This window comes from Monodelphis domestica, chromosome 8, assembly GCF_027887165.1.
Source record: "Monodelphis domestica isolate mMonDom1 chromosome 8, mMonDom1.pri, whole genome shotgun sequence".
Classification (NCBI taxonomy): domain Eukaryota; kingdom Metazoa; phylum Chordata; class Mammalia; order Didelphimorphia; family Didelphidae; genus Monodelphis; species Monodelphis domestica.
This window is the reverse complement of record NC_077234.1, coordinates 71021967-71038292: the sequence shown is the minus strand read 5'-3', so window position 1 is coordinate 71038292 and position 16326 is coordinate 71021967. Positions and strand designations below refer to the sequence as shown.

The window sequence follows — 16326 nt, the reverse complement described above, 5'->3', positions numbered from 1 at the left end:
GCAAGAAGAGAGATGAGTCTGTCAGTCAAAATAATCCTGACAATATTTAGTGTAAAGCAGTTCTACATGACTAAATAACTTTGAAAACATTATTGTATTAAAACTGAGTACAATAAGAAATTGTAATTGTAATAATGATGCTGAATAATTAAGAAAATTTATATTTTATACTCTGCTTATTAGGGCAACAAAATGTGTAGTAAATTATTTAAATGAACAAAACGGTTAAAATAAAAAAAAGGTTGCCTATAAAGATTTATGATAAACAGGTATTACTAAAGAAATGACCACTCCTTCAACTATCTTAAAAAGTACTGAGAAATGAAAAATCCTCAAGTTGTTAATAATCAGATTTCAATACTTTAAAATTCAGTTTAACATACCTGATTTTCTACGTAAGGGAACTGCCTGTTGGCTTCCTTCTGTGTAGTCCTGCTCCCGAGAACTCCGCCAAAGCTACCAGACCCCTGGGAAGGTTTCATGGCTAATGACAAAGGCACACCCCCAAATCACTAACTTTTACAAAGAGATGATTACTAGTTTTTTTTTATATATTTGGGTGAAGAAGGGAAGGAAAAGCAAAGGGGAAAAAAGATAGCCAAAGTGTTTATTGATCAATATTTTTGAAGTTTTGAAATAGGCTTTATATACAATATAATTATATATCAATCAAGGTAACTTAGGCCAAAACCAGAGAATACACATAAAGAAGATCCAATTGCCCTAAAACCTAACTTTAACTTTCCATTTAAGAAACTAGAATTGAAATGGTAATTTCAGTTAACAAGAGGTAGTATAGCACTGAACATATCTTTCCTACTCTCCTACTTAACAAGACACAGCCTCCTGCCCAGGATACAGAAGTCAAGATAATACCATGGGCATACCTCACAAGTGAAAAAATGCTCTTGGGGAGAAAATGAAGTTATAGGAAGGGCAGATGGTACCATAAGAATCCATTATAAATCAGCAATCAGCTGAAAAGTAACAGGATATGCTTGTATTAGTACTCAAATCTGAGGATGTTACAGCTTAAATTGGCTGTGTTAGTACGGAAACCTTTCCACAATTTATGACACCTTTCCTGTGGGAAAAGATTACAGAATCTAAATTGGAACTTTAAAAAAATGAATTTGTGAAATACAATGTAGATGCAAGTAGGAGAATTCTTATATATGTTTGTTTGGAAATTTGTTTTGGGGGGCAGCTGGGTAGCTCAGTGGATTAAGAGCCAGCTCTAGAGACAGGAGGTCCTAGGTTCAAATCTGGCCTCAGACACTTCCCAGCTGTGTGACCCTGGGCAAGTCACTTGACCCCCATTGCCCAGCCCTTACCACTCTTCTGCCTTGGAGCCAATACTCAGTATTGGCAGAAGGTAAGGGTTTTAGAAAAAAGAAAAAAGAAATTTGTTTTTGCACTTTTTTTTAGTAAAGCTAGCTTCTAATTTATCAAATATTTTGTCGTTTAAGCTGTAGCAGGTTTTATTAGAAGTGTCAAACCATGTATCAAATAAGAAACCTTTAAGTGGAACTCCCTGATTATCAAAACTACTTTGAATATTAGGAGAAACAATGTCTCAGTTGGATCTCTTGACCTAAACTTATTTTTTTTTTGGTCAGGTGAACCAAAACCAGTTCACTTTTCCTATAATTAACTTAAATATTCATTTTTCTTCACATTCAACTAATTTTTACACCAACCAGTCCCATACATTGGGATGATTAGTGCTCACCTGTATGGAGTCTATTTTGATGAACTGAATCCAGGAACAGTCTCATTTCATCTGCATCCTTATATGGTACTTTGTCAATAGACAAATAGCTATTATCCTGCAGCGTAAGAATCAGGCGACTTTGTTTTGCTCCATTGGGTCGAAGAACCACATTCTTTATATTGTGACTTAGCTGGATGGGGAAGGGAAATGATCTTGTTATCATCAGTGTGAAACTGTCCATGAAGAACTAGTCAAAGGATATGAATTTTCATAATGAACCATTTCCTCCCTTCACCTAGTTTTCCCAATTATAAGAAAATTTTATTCTCATTTTTTATAGCAACAAAATCAAGACTTTTTCTGAAAGTTATAATACAATTATGAAAATGGCAACAAAAACTTCTTTAAAAACATTGTACAGTGTTGCTAAATCTTAAGTTACTGTTAAGGCTAGTAGCTTCATCTTTTCAGAAACTTGAATAGTTGGACAAAATTGAATGATAATTAGTGCATTGATTATTCAGGATCTGATGGAATAAGTGTTGCTAATTGTCAGTCATTATTTCCAAGAATACCTATAAAGAGATAGAAAAAGCAACAACATAGTATATCTTCCAAAGAATCCATCTGGTTATGCTAACTTTTCATTGAAGATTTAAAACAGCAAGTCTTAATTGGAAACAACATAAAAAGGCCCAGATTTGTGACAAACTATAATGTCTACAAATCTAATTGTTACCCTTAAAAAAAATCTCCAATTTTTATGAATATACAAAATGTCATCTTTATTGCCTAAGTTGACCATAGAAAAACAGTATGGTATAGTGCATAGAAAACTGGCTTCAAAGCAAGGAAGCTCTGTGTTCAAGTCACAACTCCAATGTACTCTGTGATTCTGGGCAAGATAATTAGCTTTTTAGTTCTTTTAAGACTATGTACAAGGGGGCAGCTGGGTAGCTCAGTGGATTGAGAGCCAGGCCTAGAGATGGGAGGTCCTAGGTTCAAATCTGACCTCAGCCACTTCCCAGCTGTGTGACCCTGGGCAAGTCCCGTGACCCCCATTGCTTAGCCCTTACCACTCTTCTGCCTTGGAGCCAATACATAGTATTGACTCCAAGACGGAAGGTAAGGGTTTTATTAAAAAAAAAAAAAGACTATGTACAGACCTGTATTTTTTCACCTGATAGTTTCTTCTACCTTATTAAATTACAGGTCCAGTTTCTAGGTCTATCCCTAAGTTGTTTCTAACAATGAATATTAACAAACTAGCTTCTATTAGGTACTATCCTTAACTCTTAGTCACAGTTAAGACTCCCAGAGCATATAAAACACATTTTTTTCCCTCACTAAAACCAAGCCTTGTGGCCCTGAAATTGATTTTTTGATGATCTTAAAAAAAGAGAATAGTAATTTTTAAAGTCTCTTAGCTACCTCCACAGGGTAGTTAGTTTCTTCCATAGCTTCAAATGTCCCAGCCTGAACCATACCCCACCTTATGCCCACAAATGTTTATTCTATTATTTCCTTCTGTTTGCAATATGAAAATAATTACTCTGTGTCATAGCTTTATGCATAGATTATTACAGGAGAAATAAAAGATAATTTCATTAAAAAAATAAAAAGCGTGGTTCCACTGGCTTTTTGTCAGTGTTTAGATAAACACAAATACACACACATATCAATTAAACAAACTCTTATTTACATAAGATTTTATTATTTTTTAGAATGTCAGAGCAAGTCTGAACTTATATCCTTAATTGGAATAATATATTTGCTTCATACAAAGCAATTTGATTTGGAAAAATAATTAAGAATTGGAAGTATTAAGACAATAGGTCTGGTACAGAAAAGAAAAAAAGTATCTAAAAAGTCTACACATTAGTCTTATGAATAGTCTACCACCTCCTTTAAATTAGAGAATTAAATTCAAGGGAAAACAATATTAAGAAAGATCTTTTAGCATGCACACAAGTCAAAAAACTAAAATTCTAGTTCTGTCAGAAACCATACTATTAAAAGACTACATATGTATATAATAGAGCTTCCTTTCCGTACAGAACAATATTATCAAAAGCCTAAATAACTTCTTAGCAAGTCACTTCTAGACCTAATGTTTCACTGAGATGGGAAATAAACAGATCCAAGAGCCTCAGTTAAGGTCAAGCTTCTAGGGACCAAAGTCAAAGAATGAAGCCTACTCACACGATGCCAACCTGCACAGAGGACAGGCACAAGTCTATACTCAGTTTGTCTTGCTATGAGATGGTTAATGTGAAGTATATAGAAGCACATCAGCTGCTATTCTCCTTATGTTACCATCATGAACTCCTTTAACCATCCATTGCTCTATGATTGTTATGTTGGAGGACTTATATGAGTTCAAGGGCACTTTTGGTACCCTTAATCAAAAGCAGGTTATATTTAGAAAGATAACATAATTCATAAGCACTTTGTCTAAAAACAATCGAAGGAATTTTGCATAGAGCCTTTAAACATAAAGCTATGTTACTATTCCTACCCCCCAAGGCTGGCCCTCTAGCCAGAACATCATATTCAGACTCTTGTTTGTGGAATGAGGCCTATAAACTTCTGCAAAATAGGAACATAGTAGTATATGAGATCAAACAACTTACACATGAAAAATGCTACATGTAACATGATTCTCAATTAATTTACCCAGATTAGTGCTCCTTTCATACAAAGCTTCTAATATCACATAACTACAAACATGCATGTGATAAATTCCTAAAACTTTTTAAAAGTATATATTTTTTAAATTACAAATAGACAAAAAGGATTACCTTTATAGGTGAAATATTATAAGCCTTCGACAAAATTATAAAAAATCAAATTTGTGAATTTTTAAAAGACTAAGTCTAAAATGTTCTGGTATCCATCATACATTTTAAAAACAACAAAAAAGTGCTAAAATATTTTCCTTATTGTGAAAAAATCCAGAAAATAGTTTGGATATCAACTTCAAGCCCTATTTCCCCTCAAAATAACGAAACTTACCCTCTGCTTTTTTGGGGGGGCCACCAAGCAATGCTCTTGAATAATTTACAATGAATTTATGCAAAAGGATTAGTGTACTGGAAACAAAAACATTAACAAATAATCTAGCAAGGGAGTTGATATGAAACTTAACTCTGGCATAGAACTACTGTTCACTAAAGGGCACTAATTAATCTACTCCAAACCCAAAATGGGAATACCTGAAATGTCCTTGGAATTCCTCCAGCATTATAGTGAACCACTAGGCTGACTTTATTTTCCTTTTCCACAATTTCAAAGGATCCTTCTTTCCACTTTGTAATCCCCGTCTGAATGCTCCGTACTCGGATAGGACCATGTATCTTCAAAGGAGTCATATTTTTTTTTAAAAATAAATTGCTTCTACCCAAATTAAAAAGTAAATCACACCTTCACCTGAAAGGTTCTGAGGAAGGAAAATAAAACAAAGCAAAAATTATAATTTTCCATGGATAAAGTTAAGAGAGTGATTATCTATTTGTCAGTATTACCTTAGTTGACATATTTTTCCATTCTATACAATAAATTTCATCATTTATGCAAAATCACCCTAAAAATACCATTAGCCCAGCCATGTAAAAAAACAACTGGCTCCATATTCACTAGATGCTTCTTACAGCCACTCACCTGTACCCTGTGTGTTGGTGGCACACTTATTAGAATGGCAAGTCTAAAATAAAGAAGTGTTCAGTTCTGTATTTTGCCCAGGATATACCATAATTCTTTTATTGAATAAATGCCAATTAAAAACAAGCTTACACAGATGACATTCTGAAAATAATATTCTATTACAATTTGGATCAGTCTCTACTTTGACCATTACAGAGCTGAATCCATTTTTTCTGTATGAATAGGAACAGGTCTTGACTTTCAAACACCTACCAAAAAGAAATAGTGTTTCCACCAATCTGATTCCATTATTTGTCTATTCAGTTGTTTATAACTCCTCTCAAAATAACAATGCATGTCCGCCAAGTGTCATTACTTCCAATAGTCTGCAGTATAAGCAAACATATATATAGGGAGAATAATAAGAAAAAATTCTAATAAAGTTAGTCTAACATCTAGAATTATGTCATACGGGGAAATGAACATATTACCATCAATCAACCTCCCGCCCCCCCCCAAACTTTTAAAACATTTATCCATGTATTTATACTCTTCTAAAGCCATATAAAACAAATTACTTGACCTATTCTGGCTAGTAATAGTAGTTTAAGAATAGGGGATTAAATTTCTAATAAAGCAGTACATTTTCTAGATATCTATTTTTAATTTTATTATTCAAAGAGATACCTTTTAACATTTTAATCTAACAAATATTCAGGCTCTTATTGATGTATTTCTATTTACTGTAATTATGGGATATAGCAAACTTTTCAAAGTAACTTTCTGAATGCCAACAAGTAAATACAGTTAAGCTAATACAAGAAATCAAAATAGAAAATATCTAAAAAGCAAGAGTGATTGTTTTTTTAATTTTCATGAATCTCTAGAGTACTAGTTTCAAAATGGTTTTAGTTTTCAATTCAATCAAAAACAAAAAAATAGATGAATGTCCTCCAAACTAGTCAAGTAAACTTTCATTAAATAGTTCATCTTTTTTCTTATTTAAATGAATCATACTGGGTAAAAACACAGCATAGAAGAAAAGGTACAGGACTGGTAATTCAGGAAAACTGTGCTAGTCCTGCTTCTGCCACAGGTTAGTTCTGTGCCTTTAAGCAAGCCACAAAGTAAAGTTTCTTTTCCTCAAATTTTTAATTTGTAAAATGGAGCTAATACCACAACAATCTATTTATTAGGAGAATGGGTGTCAATAAGTAGAGCAGGGAAAACACTCCAGAGTACATGTAGCACAACCAGATTATAACTGGGAAATATGCAACAAATATAATAAAAGATAGATAATATTATATTTCAAAATTAAGTCAATCTGTGGGACATGGGGATCCTTATGTATGGTTAGTGGCTCCCATTTCTATTTGAGTTTGATCCAATACTCTAGAATAGTCATGAGTTAAAAAGGCCTCTCTGTAGGAAACAGCTGTCAACAAACCCATGTATTTTTACTTTATGAAATAGATAGAACTACCTATTCCATTGTGTATAAAATAAGATAGCACATGCAGTAGGGAATAAATCTTAAGAAGTTATAAACACCTAAGTTATTAGAATATCAATGACAAGAAAAAAGTAGTCAATAAGAGCAAGTTAGAACTGACAACAGATAAAAGAGAAACAAAAGAACTGTCTATGGCAGGCTAGTGACTATTTTCTTGTTTTTATGCACAGCAGTCTAGGGCTATTTCATTTAGGACCAGACAGTCCTCCATATCTCACTTGAAAGTTTAATATGGTAGAGTTATCAAGATAAGATTAAATTATTTTGTGGATATTCTACATGCAGTGAAGCATGTAATACGTTATAGAAAAACTGTCTTTAAGTTCACATGTTTTCAAAAAGTGCGTTTCAGTTATCTGGAATTTTTATTAGAACACCTCCTTCCAATGACTAGATAAATGAGGCATCACTGTTCCCTACCCTACCTACTGTATAGGAGTATGAGAAGAAAACGAAATCAATGGTGAAACCACTTGAAGTTGAAAAGCATTATATGGAGTTATAACTTTTCTCTGTATTATAAAATCTAAGTAGCAATGTTATTTTCTGAACACAAGAAGCTACCACAGAACACCAGAGGCTATCACAATTACTGTCTTCTTAGTTAAGATGACATTTTTGCTTAAATTAGTAACTGTCCATATTTTATGTCAGCAACATGTTTGTTACTGTTATTTTCTAAATATTGACACTGTTACATTGGTTCACTGTGTCCTTGAAGCATTTTACCCCCAATCACTCTCACATATAACTGATTTCCTTTAGTATGCTGACCAAGTATGCTAAAGCACATACTGAAATGATAAATCCTCATTACATAACAACCAAATCAGTGTTATATTCACCAAGTTCCATAAAAAAGGTCCCACTATTCACCACATTGTGTATACCTCATCTTTCAAAGTACAAACCTGGACTCTCTCAAGGTACATGCTGAAATTTCCCACACAGCAAAGATTTGACTTCATTCCTTACTGATGAAAACTCACTAGAACACAGATCATTTATGAAGTGACTATATCAGGAAGAACACAAGAGATTTATTGTGTAGTAATGGGGTAAGCTCCTACAACAAAGACGGTTTAGTAAACATCCCCAAAACAATGGTCCACATAATTTATAGCTACACAATATTAAAAGTTAGACCACTTGTTATGTTTCTCCTATATCTGCCCTTTGGCATTTTAAAGGCTTAGGCTCCTAAATTCAAAAGGAGAACAAAGAACCCATATTTCCTCAGTGTTTTTCCTAAGGTACCAAAGTGACATCAGTACACGATAGAACCTTTTCAACAGAGGGAATCACATTTTAAAAATTAGGTTGCTAATTGAAGTATAGAGCTGTAAGGATCCAACTTCACTAAAGTACATGAATAATGACAGGTGAATCTTTGGAAATGGTGCCTTTCTACTTCCTGCACTCTTTCTGAAGCCCTACAATGACTCTTTATGCACCTCCCCCTCAACCCCAGTACATAGTAACGCAGGATTCAGGGAGTTGGCAGTGGCAGTCTGAACCCCTCACTTTTCAACTGAGGTCCAGAAAAATAAAATGATCTTTTCAGGGGTGCAATTATTCAGGCTAGAGGCAGTATTTGAATGACAGTCTTTGGGCTGCAAAGACAGGATTCATGTTCTAGCAGTTAACATCTTTTAAAAACTAGTTATTTTAACATTTTGCTTCTAACTTGATGAAATTATTTCTACTGATTAATACTTCTTTCAAGGGGAAAAAAGAGAAGGTGAAGTTCAAGAAAATGGTAGGTGCAATTAAATGATATTCCTATGAAGATGACCACCTCTGTAGACAGTACCTATTTGGGCTGTAAAGGAATTACACATTTTTACCCATCCATACTCATTCTCTTCATTTGGGACGTGATTCTTTTCAGCACATAACTATGAACTGGGAACACCTAATGTGGGACAAGATTTATTTGGATTGTATAATTTTCTTATCATGGCCAACCCTGTTGCTGACTGATTAATCTTAGAAATTATTCATTAAGGGTAGCTAGGTAGCTCAGTCAGACTTAGAAATGAGAGGTCATAGGTTTAACTTTGGCCTCAAATACTTCCTAGCTTTGTGACCTGGGCAAGTCACTTAATCCCAATTGCCTACCCAGCCCTTACCGAACTTCTTCCTTGGAATGGACACTTGTTGATTCTAAGACAGAAGGGAAGGGTTTTTTTAAGAAATGAGAAGGAAAAAAAACTATCAGTTAGGCTCCTAAATTCACAAGGACTAGAAATTGTTAGAGAAGGTGCTAACTTGCACTAATAGTGAACTTTCTCATTGAGTTCAATATACTAATTAAAACACAGGTTCTGTATCCTTAACTACCCTTTACATATGTTCAAAGAGCTTTTTGACCTAAATTTCAACTCATTTTAAAAACTGTGATTTGACATTGGACATTCCATAATGTCAAATATGTTGGCAAAACCTGTTCCTGACATTTGTTTAAGGGTTCATGTTTTAGGTTCTGCAGATTTCACTCTGAAGAAGACCCTCTGTTGTATAAAATAGCATGTGGAAATCTAAATAAAGTTCAAAATATGCTAGTTTCTAACACAGCACTGAAAATGCAGTCAATTTTTGCCAATTTCCAAATATGTGCAAACATAAACACAATAATGAAAATTTTACTTACATTTCAGTGATTTTTATTTTTTTAATGAAAGCTACTTTATAACAATTCACCTTTATTCTGATGCTTGTGCCATAGGTAAAGAACTCTTCTTGGGGAACTACCCATATTCTGCAGCTATTCCAGTCCTCCCGAAGACATCAACTCAGCTAAAGAAAATACAGGTGTGCTTGCTTTAAGAAAATCCAATACACAAGAATTCAAACAACAACAAAAAAAATCTAATCATTGGCATAACAAAATATTATCTTTTTAGTTTTTAGTAGTATGACACCCTCCCCCAATAGTTCTTAAATACGATTTCACAAAAAATTGATTGGCAGAAATTTTTAGGAACATTGTTCAAAATGAGGTACATCAGGGCTCTGCTAAGTCAAGATGTACTTTGATAATAGACTATGGGTTTATTGTCCCTGCTACATTTTGAAACTAAGACTGCAGTGAAGAGACTACCCTCTTTGTTGAGGTCTTCAAAAACATTGCTACAAAATGGTGCCTTTAAATTAAAAAAAAAAAAATCCATGAACAACTCCCCTTTCCCCCCACCAAAAACTACTTAAATGCTGTATTGATACAAACTGACAAAACATAGCTAAACTACAAGCTCTGACAAACTTATGTTTTCAGCCCTGAACTCTCACCAAAACCTTAGTTGGATATTATAACATCATATCAAACTTGATGTCTTCCATCCTCCTCTTGATTATACTTCTTTTACCAATGATATTGCCTTTTTGAGTCAGTAGTCTACAATTTCTATACACAACTGAATTTTCCTTTGAAACACCCTTTAAATCTTCCTCTTATTTGTCACTTTTTTCATACTTTTAATCTCACAGCAAAAACCTATTAATTGGTCTCTTTGCCTCTTGTATTTTGTCTTGCCTACAAGATTTGTCTCCTTTTCAAATATTTTGCACACTATCATAATGTCAATTTTCAAAAAGTCCTATTTTTTACGATCATTTGAGAGGCCCATGAATATGGTGTTTAGTATCTACAGAAGCTACCATGAAATGTAGCACGAAAATCTGAGAGCCAAGTTCTGGCTCTGCCATCTGTGGCCTTGGGCAAGTTGCTTAACCTTTCTGTCTTCAATTTCCTCACCCACATAAAAAGGATAGAGCTAATGATCTCAAAATCTATACTTGTATGATAAAGAACATCCTTCATATGCCAAACACAAAGCAGACAATTAATGTTTATAAACTGATATACTCTCCTGCTCAAAAGTCTTCAAAAACTTCACATTTCACAGAGAGTAGAATCCATACACCTCTGTCACACAAAGTCCCCCCTCCCCCTATCTAGGTCCATCCTACTCACACATTCTTATCCATTATTTGAACACATACCAGGTCTGCAAAAGGAGAAAAAAGTAATAAAACTATTTCCACCCCCATGTCTACAAATAAAAAGGCATCTAAACTTAGATTACTTTTTTTTAACTCAATACAAACATATTCTCACTAGTCTCATAGCTTATTGTCCAATACATTCATTCAAAAAAGCAATGTCCTTTCTCATAAGAAAACCATTCCCTCATTAATGCATTGCTGGTGGAATTGTGAATTGATCCATTGAAGGCAATTTGGAACTATGCCTAAAAAAGGGCCTTAAAAGACTGCCTTAAAACGATCCAGCCATACCAGTGCTGGGCTTACACCCCAAAGAGATAATAGGGGAAAAGACTGTACAAAAATATTCATAGTCATACTCTCTGTGGTGGCAAAAAATTGGAAAATGAGGGGCTGCCCTTCAATTGGGGAACGGCTGAACAAATTGTGGTATTTGTTGGTGACATACTATTGTGCCCAAAGGAATAATGAATTCCATGTGAACTGGAAAGACCTCCAGGAATTGATGCAGAGTGAAAGGAGCAGAACCAGGAGAACCTTATACACAAAGGCACAATCAAATATAATGGACTTCTCTACTAGCAGCAATGCAATGATCCAGGACAATGTTGAGGGACTTATAATTAAGAACATTATCCACATTCAGAGAAAGAACTGTAGGAGCAGAAACACAGAAGAAAAACAACTTCTTGTTTGCATGGGTTGATGGGGATATGATTGGGGATGTAGACTCTAGATGATCACCCAGTGCAATTATCAATAATATGGAAACAGGTCTTAATCAATGACACACATAAAACCCAGTGGAATTGTGAGTTGGCTATGGGAGGGGGGTGGGAGGAGGGGAGGGAAAGAACATGAATCATGTAACTATGGAAAAATAGTCTAAATTAATTAATTAAACAGAAAAAGAAAAAGAAAACCATCCCCTAAGAAAGGGGTAGGAACTTATGACTTTTTAAAACTTTTATCTTCTGTCTTAGTATTAATTTTAAGACAGAAGAGCAGCAAGAACTAGGCAACTGGGACTAAATGACTTGCCCATGGTCACACAACTAGCTAGGAAATACCTGAGGTCACATTCGAACTCAGGTCCTCCTGCCTCTAGGCCTGGCACACTACCTACCCCATGAGCTACCTTAGCTGTCCCTAGTACTGTGATTCTTTAGTTTAGTATAACTATAGGTCTTTAAAAAGTACTCTGACCTGTGTGTCAGAGAATGGGTTATCAGCCCCATATTCTTAACCAGTCCAGGGTTTGGGGGAGAATGAAATGCCAGAATCATTAGAAGCTTGGAAGGCCTGGACCAAAAGTGCCCTTTAGGGATTGAGGGCCTGGGGCCCATAGTTATTTGCCCTTTTTTGTTCCCAGGGGTAAGGCATTGGTTTCTATTTAAATTTTTAAAAAATTATAATTAAAGCGATGTCTATTTTTGCAAGAAAACAAAATGTGAATGAAACAACTTCTACCAGTGCAGGTCAGTGCCTTATCTACAACTTAAATCTTACATAGCTTTCTAGAACAATAGTGTCAAACTCAAATAGAAAAGAAGGTCACTAAACTGTATATAAGGATCCCTGTGAGCCACATACTTAAGTTTTAAAATGTAGTATTAACTGTTTTATTGTATTTTTATTTATTTCACTAAATAATTTTCTATTATGTTCTAATCTAGTTCTGGCCACACTCAAGAGTGTTGCAGTGTTTGACATCTTTGGTCTAGTAAACCAAGAGGTCAAGTAACTTGCCCACGGTCACACCACAGTATGTTTCAGATACAGAACTTTGAAACCAAGCCTTCCTGGATTCAAGACTGGCTCCCTAGAAAAACAAAAACAAAAAAATTCAAGAGGACAGCAATAGCAGCTGCCGTTCATGAACTAGCACTATGAAGCTTTACAAAGTTCTTTCTCCTCAACAACCCTGAGAAGCAGGTAGTTCAAATCGTTATTAGCCTTGACTTACAGATGTTGAAAATGAAGGCTCAAAGAATTTGTCCATAGTCACAAATAAGTGTGGAGCCATAGCCTGAATGTGGGCCTCCTAACTTTAAGTTTGATGTTCTTCCCATTATATTACCCTGTTCTCCTGAACAAATACACAAATAATCACATAAGTTCCTATGATACAGACCAGCAGGTGACCTTGGGAAAGTAACAAACTGTCAGTGCTCTAAACAACTAAAACAACAGAAGTGGCAGAGAAGGCATCAGCCTGAATTGGTAAAAGAAACTTTCTCTCTGGACCAGAGGCAGCAATGTGGATGGTAGCAAAATAGTTCAACTGCCAGGGCTGGAGTCAGGAAGACCAGAGTTCAAATCCAGCCTTAGACACTAGTTATGTGACCCCAGACAAGACACTTACCTGGTTTGCCTCAGTTTCCTCAAATGTAAAATGAGAATAAAAAATAGCACCTATCTTAGAGGGTTGTTGTGAGGACAAAGTAACATTTGCAAAGTGTTTAGCACAAAGTAAATATGATCTTTCCCAAGTTTTTCATTCCTTGTGCTGAAGGGAATGGATAAGAAAAATAATTCATATTTACATAGCACTTAAAAGTTTTGCAAATTGCTTTTTTTCACAATTCTGCTAGGCAGGTAGGGGAGAAGGGGGGGGGGCAATATGCATTTATACATCAGTAGTACATGCCAGGCACTTTACAAATATTATCTTATTTGATTTTCACAAGGTGTCTCCAATTTACAGATGAGGAAACTGAAGAAAATAAAGATTAAGTGACTTGCTCAGGGTCTGGACCACTAGTTAAGCACCTAAGGCTGATTTGAACTTCAGTCTGACTCCCAATCCAGTGCTATACCTGTGAGTTCAGCTGTGAGCTGAAAAAAAAAATTATGAGGAAAACTGAGGCATGAATGGAGAAGGAAAGGAAAAAGAGATACAAACTAGGCAAATCACCTCTTAGGTGCCTTCCACCTCTAATAAATAGTACCTTTTACTTATACAATATTATAGTTTTCCCAAGTATAGTAAGAAATCCCATAGGAAAGAGTGGGTTAAATGACAGCTCTGGGATCTAAAAGTAGAAACTTCTTTGCTCCTTATCTTCCACAGCCACTTGGGCTGCTATGAAGAAGAAAAAAATATTTGCTATTATACAACAAATTACTTGTGAACAGTATGTATAAAAAATTCAATTGTAGTTAGAATATTGTTCAGTGTGAATAATCATATGATCTCTACTGCTTGAAGTCCACTGAAACAGGGAGGAAAAAAAAATCAGTATTTGTTCCTAAGAAAAGCAGCTCTTGCTAATCAGATTCTCTTCAGTATCCCTTCAACCCTAACACCTACTCTTGCCTCAGAGGCAGGTTACTATTTCCCCCACAAGCAGAGTCAGCCCAGGTATGTAAAACTGCATTACCAACAGAAGTGGGCAGGCCTAGAGGAAGTAGGGAGTCAGAATCATCTATAAAGTTTTTCCTGAGTTAATAGAAGCAAGTAGCTCAGAGTACATAAATGTTATCCCAGGAGAGCAAGCACGTACAATCCCAAAAAAAGAATAACCATAAAAATTAAAAACCAAGAAAAATAGCCAAACAATGTTTTTTGAAGTTTCTTAGAATCCTTACAAAGCTAAAATGCCATTTCCTATACTGCTTACCTTCCTTATCCAAATTATCTCGTATTTATTTTGCGCATACATATGTATATGTATATGTATTTACACAGACTAGACTATAAACCTCTTGAAGAAAGGCACTATTTAATTTTTGTCTTTGTATCTCAGAATGCCTTTTACACCCTGGTGCTTAATAAAAGCCTCATTAATAGATGTGTTCACATCTATCTTGTCTTTTCAAAGATATAGTGCCAAGGTCAAAACAGAATTCTGGGCTGTATGACCTGTGGTAATTCTACTCTAACCTCTTAAGAGTAAAGTAGTTTTTTTTCTTTTTCTCTCTACAAAGAATTGAAGATTTATGTAATTTTTGGAATTTATTTCTATAAAACTAAAACAACTTATTACCAAAAACGAAAGACATTCAAATATACAAACAGTTGTAAACTTTACTCTCCCTTTTCATACACCCGTATAACCCTAAAAAAACAATCCACTCTAAAAAACCTCCATGGAGCAGAAGACAAACTTAGATTCAGAAACGTAGAGTAAATAAGTTTTAGAAAATAGGAGCACTCTGCTTCTGATTACCTGTTTTTTCAGGCAACATCCTCAAACTAAATGTTACAAAGTAAAGAGAGTTTCAGTATCTCCACCATTTAATATGGTATACAATGAATCTTCCTGGGGCTTTTATTTCCTGCTGTCAAGAAAATAGGTAATCTACCCCACATCAACAAAGGGGCCTATTTTTCCTCACACTTCTATACTTGTCAGTCACCGTATGAAGTTACCAAACAAAAATAGTAGATTGCCCGTTTACACTGAATCATTCTCCTGGCAATTTTCCAATCCCAGAAACTAGGGAAGCAACTACAAAGCCATCCTGGTAGAGACTGCCACCTCTGACCCTTTCCCAGGTTCATGTGCTTGGCTAAGCACCCAGGTGTCAGGGATAGGCTGAGCCACAATACACAGTGCTTGCATCCCCTGAACTGAAACAACAGCCAACTCCACTCTGGGTTGTAGAGAAGTTCCCTTTGAACGTCACGAGTCAATATTTTAGTACTCTTCGTTGCCCCTAAAAGGTCTGCGCCCTATTTCTGACCTCTCTCTTTCCTAAATTGGGAGGTCTAGGGAGGCAAATGGCTTTGAATCTGCACCCAGAGCAGGATGGTTGAATGAATGAATGAATGGGGCGGGGTTGGGGAAGGGGCGAAGTGGATATTGAGGAGTGGGCAGGGCACGGACGCGGGGGTGGGGGGAGACCGAGGAAAGAAAGACAACACGGGACTCCCAGGAGTCGAGATCGACTTGGAGTTGAAGTTGGTTCCAGAAAAGTGTGCCGGTGAGGGAGAGGAGGCTCGGAAGGGGGCGGGACGCGGCAGGGCCGAGCTCCCTCGGATGAGGAGTGGGGGAGGCGCTTCTTTCCCGCGATCCGGGGAGAGGGCTCGACGCCCGCCTCGGGGGAGGGGGCGGCAGAGGCGCCCGGGCTGGGCAGAAGGCCTGAGCCTGGGCTCGAGGATCTCTCGAGGGAGAGCGGCCAGGGCGAGGGCCTGGGTGGGCGGGGAGCCGGGGCCCGGAGCGCCTCGGGCGTCCGGGACCGGGCGGCTGGAGGGGGGCGGGCCGGGGGCGGAGAGCGAGAGGCTTTGGGGGAAGCCGGGACAGCCGGGCCGAGTCTTCCTTACCTGCAGCGGCAGCTCCGGGAGCCCCCCCGAGAAGCCAAGCTGGGACGCGGGAGGGGGAGGGGGGAAGGGGACGCCGGGTGCAGAGGAGCTGGCGCGCTCTGCCCCCCGTCAGGGCCGGCGGCTGATGGCGGGAACCGGGACCGCACGCATACGCACGCACGCACGCACGCACTCCCT

The 16326-nt window shown here is 36.8% G+C and overlaps 1 protein-coding gene across 7 annotated transcripts in view; it reads right to left on the bottom strand.

Annotated features, from left to right (window-relative positions):
- Positions 1-16288, bottom strand: part of USP37 (ubiquitin specific peptidase 37) — a 71841-nt gene extending 55553 nt beyond the window's left edge. Inside the window, exons 1-7 of one of the 7 annotated variants that reach the window (XM_007501746.3) lie at positions 16150-16288; positions 9576-9671; positions 7784-7887; positions 5630-5742; positions 4930-5153; positions 1733-1904; positions 384-484 (exon numbers count right to left, since the gene is read on the bottom strand). In XM_007501746.3, coding sequence (XP_007501808.1) covers positions 384-484; positions 1733-1904; positions 4930-5085 — 429 coding nt within the window. In that variant the 5' untranslated portion in view covers positions 5086-5153; positions 5630-5742; positions 7784-7887; positions 9576-9671; positions 16150-16288. Of the gene's footprint in view, positions 1-383; positions 485-1732; positions 1905-4929; positions 5154-5629; positions 5743-7783; positions 7888-9525; positions 9672-16149 lie in introns of all 7 variants that reach the window. The other 6 variants (XM_007501745.3, XM_056807871.1, XM_007501744.3 and 3 more) reach the window with 6 other exon arrangements.
- Between the last annotated feature and the right edge of the window lie 38 nt (positions 16289-16326).